General features: G+C 35.3%; 3 protein-coding genes across 3 annotated transcripts; all 3 read right to left on the reverse strand.

Moving 5' to 3' along the window:
- Positions 1–1,916: 1,916 nt before the first annotated feature.
- Positions 1,917–4,321, reverse strand: LOC107411040 (L-type lectin-domain containing receptor kinase SIT1-like). Its single transcript, XM_016018551.4, has one exon. It carries the CDS (start codon positions 4,125–4,127, stop codon positions 2,112–2,114), a length of 2,016 nt encoding a protein of 671 aa, XP_015874037.2. The 5' UTR covers positions 4,128–4,321; the 3' UTR covers positions 1,917–2,111.
- Positions 4,322–5,901: 1,580 nt separating this feature from the next.
- LOC107411031 (L-type lectin-domain containing receptor kinase SIT1-like) lies at positions 5,902–9,093 on the reverse strand. The gene is made up of 2 exons (XM_048469108.2): positions 8,891–9,093; positions 5,902–8,268 (listed from the first exon to the last, which is right to left on the reverse strand). The coding sequence occupies exon 2, from the start codon at positions 8,124–8,126 to the stop codon at positions 6,096–6,098; it is 2,031 nt and encodes a 676-aa protein (XP_048325065.2). The 5' UTR covers positions 8,127–8,268; positions 8,891–9,093; the 3' UTR covers positions 5,902–6,095.
- Positions 9,094–13,628: 4,535 nt separating this feature from the next.
- On the reverse strand, positions 13,629–16,098 carry LOC107410985 (L-type lectin-domain containing receptor kinase IV.2-like). The gene has a single exon (XM_060811700.1). The coding sequence runs from the start codon at positions 15,813–15,815 to the stop codon at positions 13,800–13,802; it is 2,016 nt and encodes a 671-aa protein (XP_060667683.1). The 5' UTR covers positions 15,816–16,098; the 3' UTR covers positions 13,629–13,799.
- Positions 16,099–17,428: the final 1,330 nt, after the last annotated feature.

Raw genomic sequence — 17,428 nt, forward strand, 5'->3', positions numbered from 1 at the left:
CTCTCTATTTAAATTGTTAACATTTATTAAGCGATAATCTATAAGGCAAAAGGTGTTAACCATGACAGGTTACCATGTAATGATAAATAAAAAAAAAAGGAAAAAAAAGAAATAGAAAAATTATATGTTACCACGTGTGATAACTTGATAATGGTAACTAGCTTTCAAGCCCAATCTATAATTATATAAAAATTTTATGAACAAATTTAACCCATAAACTAAGACAGATTCCTAGCCTTTCTCATGTATACCAATATTCTAACTTTCAAACTTACTTTTGAAGCATGGACCTAAGTAGCCTGAAAAAGATTCAGAATTACAACTTTGTTTTTATTTTATTAGTTTTAAATATTAATAAAGATATCTTTTATCTCCATGTGAGCTAGTTGTCCCATATGGTCCAACCTTTGATGTTAAAGGTCTCAAAACAGCAGTCATGGCTTAGTTTTATGTCTTTTTTTTTTTTTTTATAATAACTAGGCCTTCTTCTCCAAAAACACAAGCATGTACTCCCATTTCATCCCAAAAGAAAAAAAAAAGAAAAAAAAGCATGTTCTCCCTCACTTTTATAGTCACTCTTTTATGAAGGTATCCTTTGGAGAAGGTTATCTACACATATTGATAAAGTGTGGTCTATTTTATCACCCTATAAGAGTTTTAGTAAACCAGACACTAAAATTCATGAATGTTAGTTATTGAATGATGGACAAATATCTGCAAATCTCCTTCTTGATGAGCATTTTAAATTGTGTTATATTAAATAACTTAAGCTTAATCAACTGCAAAATTAAGCAAAAGATGCTGAATCCATGAAAAAGGCTATTATATATGATAAGGCTAAAAACATGTTAATTCATTTGGCAAGGAATTTTTTTGAGGTGCGATAATATGTGAAAAAGAAAGATACAATTATCATGTTTCTTCATCCTTACATTGTAAAAAGCTACAGTATCCATTATCATAGCAAGAGTAGCTGCTACAGGTAATACATAGTATCTTTCCCTTTATGGATTCAGCCTTTTTTCTTTTTTCTACTGTGTAGAAGAAACAGAGTTGGATTTGAAATTTCAAAACTTTGTGCTTTTCTGCTCCTGTTGAATCTCCATCCAAGCACATTATTGTGACTTGCAAATTAACAGTGCGGCAGCAAACAAACCAACACACGCAGTTTTCAAGTACCGTTTTCTCAGATTAAAAAAGCTTGGCTGAGTTTTGGGAGGTCAGGGACTATGACAGCTACAAAGTATAAGTTTATTTGTTTTGTGTTTTAGTTGGGCACCTGAACAAAAAAGCTTAAGTTTATTGAACGTTGCTCTTGAACTGGCCCTTAAATTCATTTCTCTTTCTTTTTAGTAGATTTCTGATCCTTGAATATCCTCTTACACAAGTTCAACTTAATAATACAAAAAAGAATCTTTCAGCAGCCAAAACTTGTCCAAATGGGAATTTTAATCTGGAAAAAATCTACTACTCATCCTTGTTTCTACCTAATAGACAGAGCAAATGAAATTGTTGATCTGTTATGGTTTAGTTTGATATATATAGTCGGATTCACTACCTAAGAGCTTAAAATTTTAAAAATAATGGTAAATCAACATGCTAACAGATCATGTGACCTGGGAGGGCCTTTTGGAACAATGGTATATTTTTTGGACCCTACAGCATTGCAAAAAGGTCAAATTGATTCAGAAGTTTGAAAGTCAGCGATTTAGAAATTTATGGAGCCAACTACAGTATTTTCAACCTTATCACGTTCATTGTTTTCCCAAATTGCAAGGCACACAATGACTTTTAGAGATTAAATAATTTTTTAGTATGACCGAAAAAGCCTGAGAAAGATTCAGCTCGTATACTTTCTTTTTCTAAAGTAAACTTTGATGATTAGTAGTGCAGTGATATTAGTAAGAATAATCATATGCAAATAAATGCAGTGATATTAGTATGAATAAGATATGCAAATAAATGAATAGACATACACCTAGTTACTTACGTACATAGATCATATTCTACATTACTACATGTATTGTGCTCTTCACAAGATTCTCCCATCTCTCCTCCCACTGGAAATTGATAAGTACCATGACTTTCATAGGAAAATTTGAATTTACAATTCAATGCCCTATATGGAGCATCGATTCATTGCTTGACATGGAACGAGCAGAACACTTTCCATATGAAGTGGAAAATGAAAGTAGCGGTTCAGATGCTTTATTACTTGGAGTAAATGGACTTGTAGATATGCTACTATCAATTTCTGGCAAATCAGCGTTTCCATCTAAATACTGCATCACTTGCCTCATGTTGGGCCTCATTGCCGGAAAAGGATGCGAACAAAGCAGGCCAACTTTCAAAACCAACTCCATCTCTTCTATCAAGTATTTACCTTCCAACTTAGGATCAATTACATCAAGGATTGCTCCTCTCCTCCAGCAACTAAGGACCCAATCCACCAAACTTTCGTCTTCAGGTAGACCTTGTAGGTCTGCAGGCTTCCTTCCACAAGCAACTTCAAGCATAAAAACACCAAAAGCAAACACATCAGTGCCAGTAGTTGCCTTTCCAGTCCTAGAAAGCTCAGGAGCCAAATAACCCACAGTCCCAACCACATGAGTGGTTTGAGGATTGGTACCATGGTCATATAATCTAGCAAGCCCAAAATCTCCAAGCCTTCCATTAAAATCAGCATCTAAAAGAACATTGCTAGCCTTTACATCTCTATGCAAAACTACTTGTTCCCACTCTTCATGGAGGTAAAGAAGAGCAGAAGCAACACCTTTAAGGACTTGAAATCTATGAAACCAGCTAAGGATTGGTTTCTCATTGCTGAACAAGAACTTGTCAAGACTTCCATTGGGCATATAATCATAAACCAAGAGTAGTTCTCCCTTTCGGCGGCAATAGCCAAGGAGCTGCACCAAGTTTCTATGCCTAAGCCTTCTCATACTGGATATCTCAGCAATAAATTCTTTCATCCCTTGTGTTGAATCATGGGAAACTCTCTTCACAGCTATCTGCAAGTTGGAAGTTGGAAGTGTTCCTCTATAAACCTTTCCAAAACCTCCTGCTCCAAGAAGCTCTGTTTCTTTGAAACCATTTGTTGCTATGTAAAGATTCTTATAGGAGAACCTTTGAGGACCATATTCTGTTTCCCAATCTTCACGTACTTCTTCATATTTCTTCTTCCTTATAAAGTAAGCAGCTCCAATAAATATGACCAGAGCAACAGTTGCTGCTACAGGTAATATTATAATTATATTACTTGGCTTCTGGGTCTTCTTTTTCTTTGGAGGAAGTGGAGGAAGCTTTGATGTTTCAAGATCCCATGCTGGTCCAGTCCTGTTGAAGCTCCATCCAAGCACATAATGCTCACTTGCAAGTGGCCCTGTAGCTGAAGAGAAACCCACATGCATTTTTTCTAAAAGAACTTGGGAAAGATCAATTTGTGTAGACAAGAGAGGCCGGTTTGGTTTCGAGCTCCTTATTGGGGCTATCGTTACATTGAGTATTCTTTTTGCTGCATCATAGTCTATCCAAAGCTGCATTGGTTCGCCATTTGGGAGCATCAAGCCTATATTTTTCCCTTCAGCAGAAAAGTAAGCTGCAGGAGCTGACTCAACTGAGTTCAAGTTGTTCACATCAATTCCCACATGGTTGTTATTTATATCTTCAAATTCGGGGTTCCTAATTGTGTCAAGCTCGATTGCCAACACATGGTTTGTAGAATGGCCAACGTTTGAAATATTGAATAATCCCAAGTACTGACCTGCAAGGGCTTGGCTGAAGTCCATAGATGGTGAGATGGTGAAGGCAAGGCCGTGGCAACTAATATCTGGTGTCTCAGAAACTATTGCAAACACGAAGTTTGTGGAAAATGAAGGAAATGGAGTCAAAGCAGAGGAGGATGTGTTGAAACTTATGGGAATTTTGTAGAAAGCATGGCCCTTTTGTTGTAAAGAAGTGTTGGTAAGCTGCAACAAACCATTGGGGAGGATTTTTGCAATTCCATCAAGATGCAGATTGGCTCCATTGAAGCCATTGTAAATGAACTGGTTTTCATCTTGAGCCAAAGAGAAATGAATGTTGGAGAGCATGGTCAAACAGAATAGTATTCTAGTACTTGAACCCATTGAGAAAATTAGGAACAAAGACTGATCGACTTGGTCGTAGTACTAGTATATTTAAATGTCTTAGCAGTATTGATATAGAAATTTACTTTCTCAGATCCTCCTTCTACTGAGTTGCTAAAAGGGGGCAAAGGGTCTTTAGAGAAATTCACTGTTTTTAACTCGAAGGGCCGGCCATGGGATTTTGGAGTCTTTAGGCCAATTCTATAGGTTAGTTTTTTAATCTTTTTTTCTTTTTTTATTCTTTCATGTCCCAATATATACTTTTCCTTTATATAGGCATCCTTTATATAGGCATAATAAAATCAATTAAAAACCAATAAAGGTTTAAATGCTAAGCAGTTGATGAACAATAAAACCTCATAAGTTTTAGGAAAAGCTTTCTGATTAAATAGAGAAATGTCCTTTGAATTGCAAAAATATGAAGAATCCCTAAAATAATTAGTGTTCAATAAAATAATTTAAAAAAAAAAATTTTTTTGGGGAAAAAAGGAGTAACTTGTTCATATAGACCATACTTAAATGGAGATTTTAGTATACATAAAAAAGATAAAGAAAAAAAAAAAAAAGAGATGAAGAGCAAAGTTGGATTCAAATGGAAAGATTTGAAAGATAGAAAGATTTAAATGATAAAAGATTAGAAGAATGAAAGTCTAAAAGAGATTTATGTAAGATGTAAAGATTGCAAAAGAAAATTGAAATTGTAATTTTTTTTTTTTATAATAGCATTTAAAATATTCATTGCCATTTTAAAAATAATAATAATAATAAAATAAGTAAAGGGGTACCTTATTTTTTATGTTAGGTTATCTAATATTTCAATTTTTAAAATTATTTTAAATATTTAAAAAAAATTAACATTAATTTAAAATATTGGAGGCCTCACTGAAAGGGATCTTATGCCATTGCATACCAGACCCGGTCCCGGGCGGCCTTGACCTTTCCAATTATAAGACAATAAAATACTTATATCAGTAAAGTGAGATCAGTTTGGTGGAATAAACATAATGGTGTCTTGTCTTATCAAGTTTGAACTTTACGTTACAATCAAATTCCCCTAGTCCTAGAAACAAACTTTATTGCACTAAGTAGGGCCCACAGGGATAGGGTGTATGAAATAAATTAATGCTTTAGATGCTACTAAAGGGAAAAATGCTTGAACCTGCACTAGTTACTTCGGATATTTTGAAGCCAAATGTAGAATTTTCAAACTTGTCACTTTCTTGTTTTCCCGAATTGCGCGGCACGGTACTAGAGCTATTGAATTCTTGCAAGTACCTTCTAGCAGCATTTTATATATGCTATTTTTTATGCTTCAAAAGAACTCTAGCAGGATGTTACATATGCTATTTTTTATGCTTCAAAAGAACCAAATGTTGGCAATGAAACTGAGACCCAGTGTATACTGTGGTAATATTTTTAATCTGATGCAAGCAATACAGCAATGATATGGGAATATTGCTGGCTCCTTGGCTTGCTGTCCAAACTACATTGTTAGCTCAGCCATTTAAGCCTCAGTCCTCTCAAAAATTATCTACAGAAAATATGAAAGAGAGAGTAGAGGGAAAAAAAAATATCACTTTAGTCTTGTGTCATTTATTGTAACTTTTACCTTCTTTCCAAGACTCAAGCATTTTCTCCCTCACTGATTAGTAACTTTCTTATGAACGGTATTCCTTTGAGAAGATTGTCTAGATCAGTAATAAGTGCGGTCAAATTTGTTTGTTTCAAAAAGTATTTGTTATTTACCTATGGAGCTATTGAGCATATCATGAAGTAATGTGAATAATGATTACTTTTTATTCAACGAGGCAAAAATATCTGCAAATATCATTGACAATACATACATACATTGTGTTCTTCATAAGATTCTTCCATCTCTCCCATAAACAATTGATAAGCACCTTGAATTTCACGCGTTAAGTCACCCTAATAACCGATTCAGAGGGGAAAAAAAAAAAAAAATCTAATTCAACGTCCTTTGTGGAGGATTGATTCATTGCTTGACAAGGAAGGAGCAGAACATTTTCCAAATGAAGAGGAAAATGATATTACCAAATCAGATGCTTCATAATCATTACTTCCTGTAAATGCACTTGTACAAACAATTCTATCAGCTTGAATTTCTGGCAAACTAGCACTGCCATCCAAATACTGCATCACTTGCCTCATGTTGGGCCTCATTGCTGGAATAGACTGTGAACAAAGCAGGCCAAGTTTCAAAACCAACTCCATCTCCTCTGCCGAGTAATTACCTTCCAATTTTGGATCACTGGCATCAAGGATTGCACCACTCCTCCAGCACTCCATGACCATATCCACCAGAATTAAATCTTCAGGGAGTCCTTGTAGTACAATAGGCCTCTTTCCACAAGCCACTTCAAGCATAAATGCTCCGAAAGCAAACACATCAGTGCGAGTAGTTGCTTTTCCAGTTTTAGTCAGCTCTGGAGCCAGATAACCCACAGTCCCAACCACATGAGTGGTTTGGAGACAGGTACCATGGTCATATAATCTAGCAAGCCCAAAATCTCCGAGCCTTCCATTTAAATCAGCATCTAAAAGAACGTTGCTAGCCTTTACATCTCTATGCAAAACTACTTGTTCCCACTCTTCATGGAGGTAAAGAAGTGCAGAAGCAACACCTTTGAGAACTTGAAATCTATGAAACCAGCTGAGGGTTGGTTTCTCATTGCTGAACAAGAACTTGTCAAGACTTCCACTGGGCATATAATCATAAACCAAGAGTAGTTCTCCCTTTCGCCTGCAATATCCAAGGAGCTGTACCAGGTTTCTGTGCCTCAGCCTTCTCATGCTGGCTATCTCAGCCACAAATTCTTTCATCCCTTGTTTTGAATCGTGGGAAACTCTCTTGACAGCTACTTGGACATCAGAAGTAGGAAGTGTTCCTCTATAAACCTTTCCAAAACCTCCTGCTCCAAGAAGCTCCGTTCCTTTGAAACCTTTTGTTGCTATGTAAAGATTCTTATAGGAGAACCTTTGAGGACCATATTCTGTTTCCCAATCTTCCCGTAATTCTTCATATTTCTTCCTCCTTCTAAAGTAAACAGCTCCAATAACCATTATCAGAACAAAAATTGCAGCTATAGGTGATATTATAATGATATTACTTGGCTTCTGGCTACTTTTCTTGTGTGGAGGAAGCAGAGGAAGCTTTGATGTTTCAAGACTTTGCGCTGGTCCAGTCCTGTTGAAGCTCCATCCAAGCACATAATGGTCACTTGAAAATGCCCCTGTGGCTGCAGAGAGACCAATATACATATTTTCTAAGAGAACTTGGGAAAGATCAATTGGTGTTGACAAGAGAGGCCGGTTTGGTTTCGTGCTCCTTACTGGGGCTATTGTTACATTGAGTATTTTATGTGCTGCATCATAGTCGATCCAAAGCTGCATCGGATCTCCATTTAAGAGCTTCAAGCGTATATTCTTCCCTTCTTCGGTAGGAAAGTACGTTGCAGTAGCCGATTGAACTGATTTCAAGCTGTTCACGTCAATTCCAACATGGTTGTTATCTATGTCTTCAAATTCGGGGTTCTGAATTGTATCCAGCTCGATTGCCAATACATGGTTCGTAGGAAGGCCATTGGTTGAAATATTGAATAATCCCAAGTACTGACTTGGGACAGCATGTTCAAAGGCCATAAATGGTGAGATGGTGAAGGCTATGCCATTACCACCCGTATCTGGAAGTTCAGGAACCATGGCGAATACAAAGTTTGTTGAAAACGATGGGAAAGGAATGGAAGAAGAGGAAGATGTGTTGAAACTTACGGGAATTTTGTAGAAAGCATGACCCATTTGCTGCCTTGAAATGTTGGTGAGCTGCAACAAACCATTTGGGTGGATTTTGGCAACTCCATCAAGGTGCAGGTTGGCTCCATGGAAGCCATTGTAAATGAACTGGTTTTCATCTTGAGCCAGGCAGAAATGGATGCTGAAGAGAATTGTCAGAAGCAAAAGTGCTCTAGTACTTGCATCCATCGAGAAAGTTAAGCAAGGCACAGAGAGTTCGATTTGTTAGTAGTAGTATATGCAAATGTCTGAGCAAATTTTCCTTCTCAGGTTCTCCTCTAGACTGACTATATTTTCCCTTCCCAAGTCAAGGAGAAACCAAGTTGTAAATCTAGGATAAAAAGGGCCAAGTGAGAAGTTCATAGCTTTTAACCATTCCAGTTATCACAAACACAAATAACCATTACAAAATTAAGTGCCTTAAGACTGTTCTCGTGAGGAACTTCAGTATGAAAGATCAATATGATACTACAAAAAATAAAAATGAAAATAAAAAGGTTCCTAGAGTGATGGGAGACCGAGTCATTACAGTAGAATGGAAAAGCAACAGGGGTTTTGACTGTGGAATTTTTTTTTTTAAATTTTCCAATTGGTAGTCTAAACATTATTCTGAATTTCCACCATAATTTTCTCTTTTTTTCTTTTTTTTTTCCTTTTTTTTTTTGGGGGGGGAAGAAAATGAAACCTTTCATCCACAAGAAGTTTTTGTTGAGAAATGATACTATTTCTCGACAATTGAGGAGCAGCGTAGGTTCACTGCTCCTTATATATACTGCTTTTGACAGTAATATAATGCAGAGTGAGAAAGAAAATAAAGATGTAAAATGTTGAAATCAATTTATTGCTCAAAAAATATCCTGCAGGAACTCTATGCATCTTACAGCATATGACGTGTATATAAATTTATCGTTTACAATTTTGTGATATCATTTGTTGGGGTAGAATTCAAGCACCTCTAGCCCATGTGCTGCAGGTACTTTGGGAAGCATCATGAACCCATCACTCTTTTCTCTTTGGCTGATTTCTGACACGGGACTTTGCTCTTTCACATTTCATAAGAAAAGTAAACATGTGTGTGCGCGCATATATATAAAATCGGAAACCAAAACTTGCCCAGATGGGGATTTTTTATTGGAAAATTTTATACTAATCTTCATTTCTATTTTACCAGATAAAGTGGTTGAAAGAAATGAATTATTTAGATGCTACAGCATTGCCAAAAAGATCAACTTGCAATAATGGTTTTTTTACCGATGTTTCAAAGATAGCGACTTTAGAAATATCCTGGTGACTAAGCTTTCAAAGATGATGGTAGATATTTTTGGAGCCATAGGCAGAACTTTCAACATTGTCACTTTTGTTTTTTTGTTTTTTTGGGGCTAATATTCAACATTGTCACTTTCATTGTTTCCTTGGTTTATATGGTACCAAAACATTAAAATTTTACAAGAAACATCAAGCAAGAGGTTTTTCATTTTATTATTATCATTTTTTAACATTCAATTTTGAGATGCTTAAGGGGACCATTTGATGACAATGAATTTGGGACCCACTATGTAAGACCCGTAAGAACTAAGGATGCAAGGCAAGAGTGGGTAGGATGTGAACAATACACTAGGATGGATTGTAATGTCTAATGAGCTGCCAGGATAAGTATGGGCACATGCAAGGTATTTGCATGCTATCTTACTAGCAAAGCTAATTAGTATCTACATCGTTTGAATATGGAATGATGATGATTCAAGTGTAAAATAGTTACTCTCTTAATAACCAAAGTCTTTTTAGAGCGATTTGAAATAACTTTAGAGTTAAATGTACTCAAGTAGGAGCAATTATACAGATAGTGACCTTCTAGGAAGGCTGAATAAAATACTCCGTACCATAGTATCAAAGCCTGTACGGGGTTGAAAATGTGCCAATGATGACGCTTAGTTGAATGATGCAAGGCATGAAGAGGCAAGATATGCTAGAATAAGTATGGATAGGAGCAAGGCACCACCGGCAGAATACCTTATTGACAAGGCTAACTGGTGTCTAATCCTATATTACCCTGAGTGTAAAACGGTGATAGTTCAAATGTAAAGTAATCACTCTCTAAAGAACAAAAGTTTTTTTCAGAGTGGTTGGCTTTAGGATTTAAAAGAACTATGAAATTAAGCATTTTCCAATTAGCACAATCTTAAAGTGAATGACCTCTTACAAAGTCTGAACAAAAAACCATATTCTACGATATGGCTGGTGGTCCTCTAAATATATTTAAGTTGACTAAATCTGAATTCCTTTTTCTTTTTAAGTATAAAAATATAAAATCTAACAACTCCTAAAACACACAGAGAGAGAGAGAGAGAGAGAGAGAGAGAGTGACTAAATCTGAATTCCTTTTTCTTTTTAAGTATAAAAATATAAAATCTAACAACTCCTAAAACACAGCGAGAGAGAGAGAGAGAAAGAGAGAGAGAGAGAGAGAGAGAGAGAGAGAGAGAGCTAGCTAGCCTCCTCTCCCAGAATCAAACATGTTCTCCCTCACTTTTATAGTCACTGTCCTATTAAGGTACCCCTTGGAGTATGTTATCTATACCCATAAACAAGTGTGGTCTATTTTATCGACCTATAAGAGTTTTAATAAACCAGACACTACCATCATTAATATTAGTTATTGAATGGTGGGCACACATTTGCAAATGTCCTTCTTGATAAGTTCATTATTATATTAATGTCCAAATCAGTCCTAAAGTATTGTATGTTAGTGACCCAAGGCCTTATAAATATGTTGAAAAGTATGCCAAATAGTGAAAAAATTGTAAAATACCCATTTTATCTTCGAGAACCCTGAAAACCCTTCCCAAACCCGGGAACCTGAACCGAGTCGACTCGTATCCAACAAACACTCCAATTGGGTTATATCGATTTGAACCATCTCTAACCAGCCTTGTTACACATCCTTTTGTGACTCTAACCCTCAAATCTTAGACCGATCCACTATTGGACACGATTGAATTGGGCTAGCGAATTTGGCAACTGTGGTCCTAAATTGGCTCTTCTAAATCTTGAATCTTCCGACCATTCTAGGCTAATCCAAATACCTTTCTCCCTTAATTTGGACCCTTTAAACTCATTTTCGGCCTTCATTTGTCAAAATTCCTCAAGGTTAGGAAGATTCATCAATCTTAAGTTTGGCCAAATTTTCCTTGCATTTTTCAAATCATCAGTGACACTTTTGGACTAATACAAGTGTATCAATTTGTTAGTCATCTCATGGGCTTTCAATTGGTATATTATTTGCTAATTTTGGATGTTGTTTGATAATGAGTTTAATATCGGATAAAATTGGACTGTATTTGGATAATTTAGGACCAATTTGGTATTTGAATTGTGTTCCTAGGTGTTAATAGGATCTGATAGAAAGTTTAGTTCTAACAAATTTGTTTTAGAGTAAAAAACCTCAATTTTGGATTCCGGATCCCAAATGTTCGCAGTATAATTGAACTTCTTGATATTTGATTTACATAATTTTATGATTGTATAAATAATTTTAACATATTTGATACGCATCAATTTTTTGGTTTAATTATTGAAGTCTAAACGTTATTTTATTATATTATAGGCACTAAAGTACATCCGAAAATGGCCCTATGGAGAAGCAAAAGTGATCACCAGCGGTATCTACTAGTGATTCACTTTTTAAATCAATGGTGCATAGCAGTATAATTTGTATGGTTTGAAAATTTTGAATGTTTATTATGCCTGTATGGTTATTTATATATGTATCATCATTTATGTGATCTTTGACAAAAAATTTTGCAAAACAAATCTATTCATGATCAACCTATGGAACTTGGTATTTGAATGTCCTAATTCCTAAGTTGATGTTCTAGCCCAGTTGTTGATTATCTGATTTTATGGCATGAAATATGGGGATTTATTTGAAGTTGTTGACAAGATTGAGATTTGAATTGTGATTGATATAATTATACGCTTTTGGATCTAATGAACAATTGGTAGTATTGGACATGATGAAATTATTGTATTATATAGTACCAATAACTACAATTGATATAGACTATGGTCAAGATAATTGTGGTATTAGAAATGATGAGATTGGTGCACCATACGGTAGTAGTGAGTATAGTCGATATAGATTATGACCAAGATAATAGTGGTATTGGGTACAATGAGATTGGTATGTTACACCGTACCAATGAATATAGTTGATATCAATTTATAGCCAGTACATATTTATTGTCATCCTTTACTGTAGACAGTGATGCTGAAATCCGCCATTGACGTCTTGGGATGCCAAAGGTCATGATGAGTTTTTTTTCCCTCCCCCACTAATCTATGTTGCCTTAGGATGCTAAGGAATATATGGCAAAACTTGATATATAATATGGTACACAGGATCATATATACTTATTTGTGGCTTGAAATTTAAGGTGATGAATTAAATGTTTTGGTATGTGGTCTGGATGTTTGATTAAATGTATGGTATTTGTGTTAATCATTATAATTAAATAGATGTTGATTTATTTGGTGAATAATGTATTTCATTTAACTAGACTTTTGGGATAACAAATATGGATTTTGGTGAAATGATTTTTTAAAAGGAAAGTTTTTCAAAAAAGTGAAATGAGAAGCTTTGAAAGAAAGGTTTTCAAAAGTGAAATATTATTTTTTTACTGTAATATACCACTTACTGATATATCTTTATCTTATGTTTTATTTGTTTCTAAATTTATTCTTCTAGATTCAGATAATTAGCGGACAGTCAACTTTGCACATCACTTATCAATCTATATTTTTTACAGCAATAACAATATTTATCTTTATTTTTTCAAATTTATTCATATCAAGTATATAATTTAAGTTTACAAATACTATTAGAATGCTCTCATTTAAATTATAAACATGGTTGTGGCTCTAATATATATGTTTATTAATGGCTTATAACGTAATGGGTTATAGTAGTGGACTATAGTGGAGAACTTGCATGCTGTTAGCTCTGTACATTAAGGTATTATTTTATATTGTATGTGGTTAGTTGTCGACAGTCTAGGCGAGGTTTCATCAAACTTTGCACAAGGAATGCCCAATGTGACTTTTCTAAACGGGACCATCGATCCCTAAAGTGAATCGTATCACATATCCACTCACACAAGTTCGACTTAGTTGTACAAAAAGAATCTTTCAGCAGCCAAAATTTGTTTGAACTAGAATTTTGATCTGGAAGATATCTACTACCCATCTTTGTTTCTACCTAAATAGATAGAGCAGATGAAATTTTTGATGTGTAATGTTCTAGTTTGCTACATATAGCCGGATTCACTACCTAAGGACTTAAGCTTTTAAAAATATTGGTAAATTAACATGCTAACAGATCCTGTGACCGGAAAGGGCTTTTTGGAACAATGGTACCTTATAAATGTGTTTTTTGGACCCAACCGCTTTGCAAAAAGATTAAGTTGCTTCATTTTTTTTTTAGCAGAAGTTTCAAAGTCAATGATTTTAGAAATTTTTGGAGCCAAGTGCAGTATTGTCAACCTTATCATTTTCATTGTTTTCCCAAATTGCAAGGCATGCAACGACTTTTAGAGATTATTTAAACTTTTAGTGGGAGCTAAGAAGCCTGAAAAAGATTCAGCTTGTAAGTTTCTTTTTCAAAAGTAAAATTTGATGGTTAGTAGTGCAATGTAATTAGTATGAATGAGCATATGCAAATAAAAGAATACACATATGCCTAGTTACTTACATACATAGATTATATTCAATATTACTATATGTATTGTGCTCTTCACAAGATTCTCCCATCTCTCCTCCCTCTGGAAATTGATAAGTTCCTTGAGTTTCACGGGTTGATTTTACAATTCAACGCCCTTTGTGGAGAATTGATTCATTGCTTGACACGGAATGAGCAGAACGCTTTCCGTATGAAGAGGAAAATGAAAAAACTGGTTCAGATGCTTCATTACTTGGAGTAAATGAACTTGTAGATATGCTACTATCAGTTTCTGGCAAATTAGCGTTTCCATCCAAGTACTGCATCACTTGCCTCATGTTGGGCCTCATTGCCGGAAAAGGATGCGAACAAAGCAGGCCAACTTTCAAAACCAATTCCATCTCTTCTATCAAGTATTTACCTTCCAACTTAGGATCAATTATATCAAGGATTGCTCCTCTCTTCATGCAACTACGCACCCAATCCGCCAAACTTTGTTCTTCAGGTAGACCTTGTAGGTCTGTAGGCCTCCTTCCACAAGCTACTTCAAGCATAAAAACACCAAAAGCAAACACATCAGTGCCAATAGTTGCCTTTCCATTCCTAGAAAGTTCAGGAGCCAAATAACCCACAGTCCCAACCACATGAGTGGTTTGAGGGTTGGTACCATGGTCATATAATCTAGCAAGCCCAAAATCTCCAAGCCTTCCATTAAAATCAGCATCTAGTAGAACATTGCTAGATTTTATATCTCTATGCAAGACAACCTGTTCCCCCTCTTCATGGAGGTAGAGAAGTGCAGATGCTACGCCTTTGAGAACTCTAAATCTGTGGAACCAACTGAGGCTTTGTTTTATTCTGCTGAACAAGAACTTGTCAAGACTTCCATTGGGCATATAATCGTAGACCAAGAGTAGTTCACCCTTTCGCCGGCAATACCCAAGGAGCTGCACCAAGTTTCTATGACTAAGCCTTCTCATGCTGGCTATCTCAGCAATAAACTCTTTCATACCTTGTTTTGAATCATGGGAAACTCTCTTCACGGCTATCTGTAAGTTGGAATTAGGAAGTGTTCCTCTATAAACCTTTCCAAAACCTCCTGCTCCAAGAAGCTCCGTTTCTTTAAAATCTTTTGTTGCTATATAGAGATTCTTATAGGAGAACCTTTGAGGACCATATTCTGTTTCCCAATCTTCTCGTACTTCTTCATATTTTTTCTTCCTTATAAAGTAAACAGCTCCAATAAATATGACCAAAACAACAGTTGCTGCTATAGGTAATACTATATTTATACTACGCTTCTGGCTACTCTTTCTCTTTGGAGGAAGCTGAGGAAGCTTTGATGTTTCAAGATTCTGTGCTGGTCCGGTCCTGTTGAAGCTCCATCCAAGCACATAATGCTCACTTGCAGTTGGCCCTGTAGCTGAAGAGAAACCAACATACATATTTTCTAGAAGAACTTGTGAAAGATCAATTGGTGTTGACAAGAGAGGCCGGTTTGGTTTCAAGCTCCTTATTGGAGCAAGTGTTACATTGAGTATATTTTTTGCTGCATCATAGTCCATCCAAAGCTGCATTGGGTCGCCATTTGAGAGCATCAAGCTTATATTCTTCCCTTCTTCACTAGAAAAGTAAGCTGCAGGAGCTGACTCAACTGATTTCAAGCCGTTCACATCAATTCCCACATGGTTGTCATTTATATCTTCAAATTCAGGGTTCCTAACTGTGTCAAGCTCGATTGCCAACACATGGTTTGTAGGAAGGCCGTTGTTTGAAATATTGAATAATCCCATGTACTGACTTGCAAGAGCTTGGCTGAAGTCCATAGACGGTGAGATGGCGAAGGCAAGGCCCTTGCCACCCATATCTGGGGTCTCGGAAACTATTGCAAACACAAAGTTTGTGGAAAATGAAGGAAATGGAATCAAAGCAGAGGAGGATGTGTTGAAACTTATGGGAATTTTGTAGAAAGCATAGCCCTTTTGTAATATTGAAGTGTTGGTAAGCTGCAACAAACCATTGGGGTGGATTTTTGCAACTCCATCAAGATGCAGATTGGCTCCATTGAAGCCATTGTAAATGAACTGGTTTTCATCTTGAGCCAAAGAGAAATGAATGTTGGAGAGCATGGTCAAACAGAATAGTATTCTAGTACTTGAACCCATTGAGAAAATTAGGAACAAAGATGGATCGACTTAGCAGTATTGATATAGAAATTTACTTTCTCAGATCCTCCTTACACTGAGTTGCTAAACAAGGGGGCAAAGGGTCATTAGAGAAATTGACAGTTTTTAACTCCATGGCCGGCCATGGGATTTTGGTGTCCTTAGGCCAATTCTATAGGTTAGTTTTTCAATTTTTTTTTCAATTTTTTATTCTTTCATGTCCAAATATATACTTTCCCTTTTTATAGACATAATAAAAATAATTAAAAACCAATAAAGGTTTACATATTAGGCAGTTGATGAGCTACAGAACCTGATGAGTTTTATGAAGAGCTTTCTGATCAAATGAAATGTTCTTTGAAATGCAAAAATATAAAAAAAATCCCTAAAATAATTAGTGTTCAATAATATATATATATATATATATATATATATATATTTTAAAAAGAGTAATTTGTCACCACACTTAAATGGAGATTATAATATACAATAAAAAAAATAGAGATAAAAGCCAAGTTGGATTCAAATGGAAAGATATGAAACATAGAAAAATTTAAATGATAAAAGATTAGAAGGTTGAAAGTCTAAAAGAGATTTATGCAAGAGGTAAAGGTTGCAAAAGAGAATTAAAGTTTCAATATTTATTTTTTTCTGAAAAAATATAATAGCATTTAAAAATATTCGTTGCCATTAAAAAAAAAAAAAAAAAAAAACTAGAATAATTAAAGGGGTACCTTATTTTTATGTTAGGCTATCTAATTTTTCAATTTTTAAAATTATTTTAAATATATAAAAAAAATAACATTAATTTAAAATATTGGAGGCCTGACTAAAGGGGACCTTACGCCATTGCATACCAGATCGCCGCCCTTGACCTTTCCAATTATATGAAAATAAAATACTTTTATCAGTAAATTGAGATGAGTTTGGTAGATTAAACATAATGGTATCTTATCAAGTTTGAACATTAGGTTGTAACCAAATTCCCCTAGTCTTAGAAATCAAATTATTGTACCAAGCAGGACCCACAGGGATAGGCTGTATGAAATAAATTAATGCTTTGAATGCTACAGTAAAAGGGAAAAATGCGTGAACCTGCACTGGTTTCCTTATGACCAAACTTTCATAGTTACTTTTGATATTTTGAAGCCAAATGTAGAATTTTCAAACTTGTCACTTTCTTGGTTTCCTGCATTGCACGGCACGGTACTAGACCTAAGCCGGTGATCAGAGACACCTATTGAATTCTTGCAAGTACCTTCTAGCTGGATGTTATGCATGCTATTTTGTATGCTTCAAAAGAACCAAATGTTGGCAATGAAACTGAGACCCAGTGTATACTGTGGTAATATTTTTTATCTGATGCAAGCAATACAGCAATGATATAGGAATATTGCTGTCTTCTTGGCTTGCTGTCCAAACTACATTATTAGCCTCAGTCCTCTCAAAAATTACCTACAGAAAATATGAAAGAGAGAGTAGAGGGAAAAAAAATATCACTCTAGTCTTGCTTCACTTATTGTAACTTTTACCTTTTTACAAGACTCAAGCATTTTCTCCCTCACTAATTAGTAACGTTCTTAATTATGAACGGTATCCCTTTGAGAAGATTG

The sequence above is a fragment of the Ziziphus jujuba genome, chromosome 10 (genome assembly GCF_031755915.1).
Source record: "Ziziphus jujuba cultivar Dongzao chromosome 10, ASM3175591v1".
Classification (NCBI taxonomy): Eukaryota; Viridiplantae; Streptophyta; class Magnoliopsida; order Rosales; family Rhamnaceae; genus Ziziphus; species Ziziphus jujuba.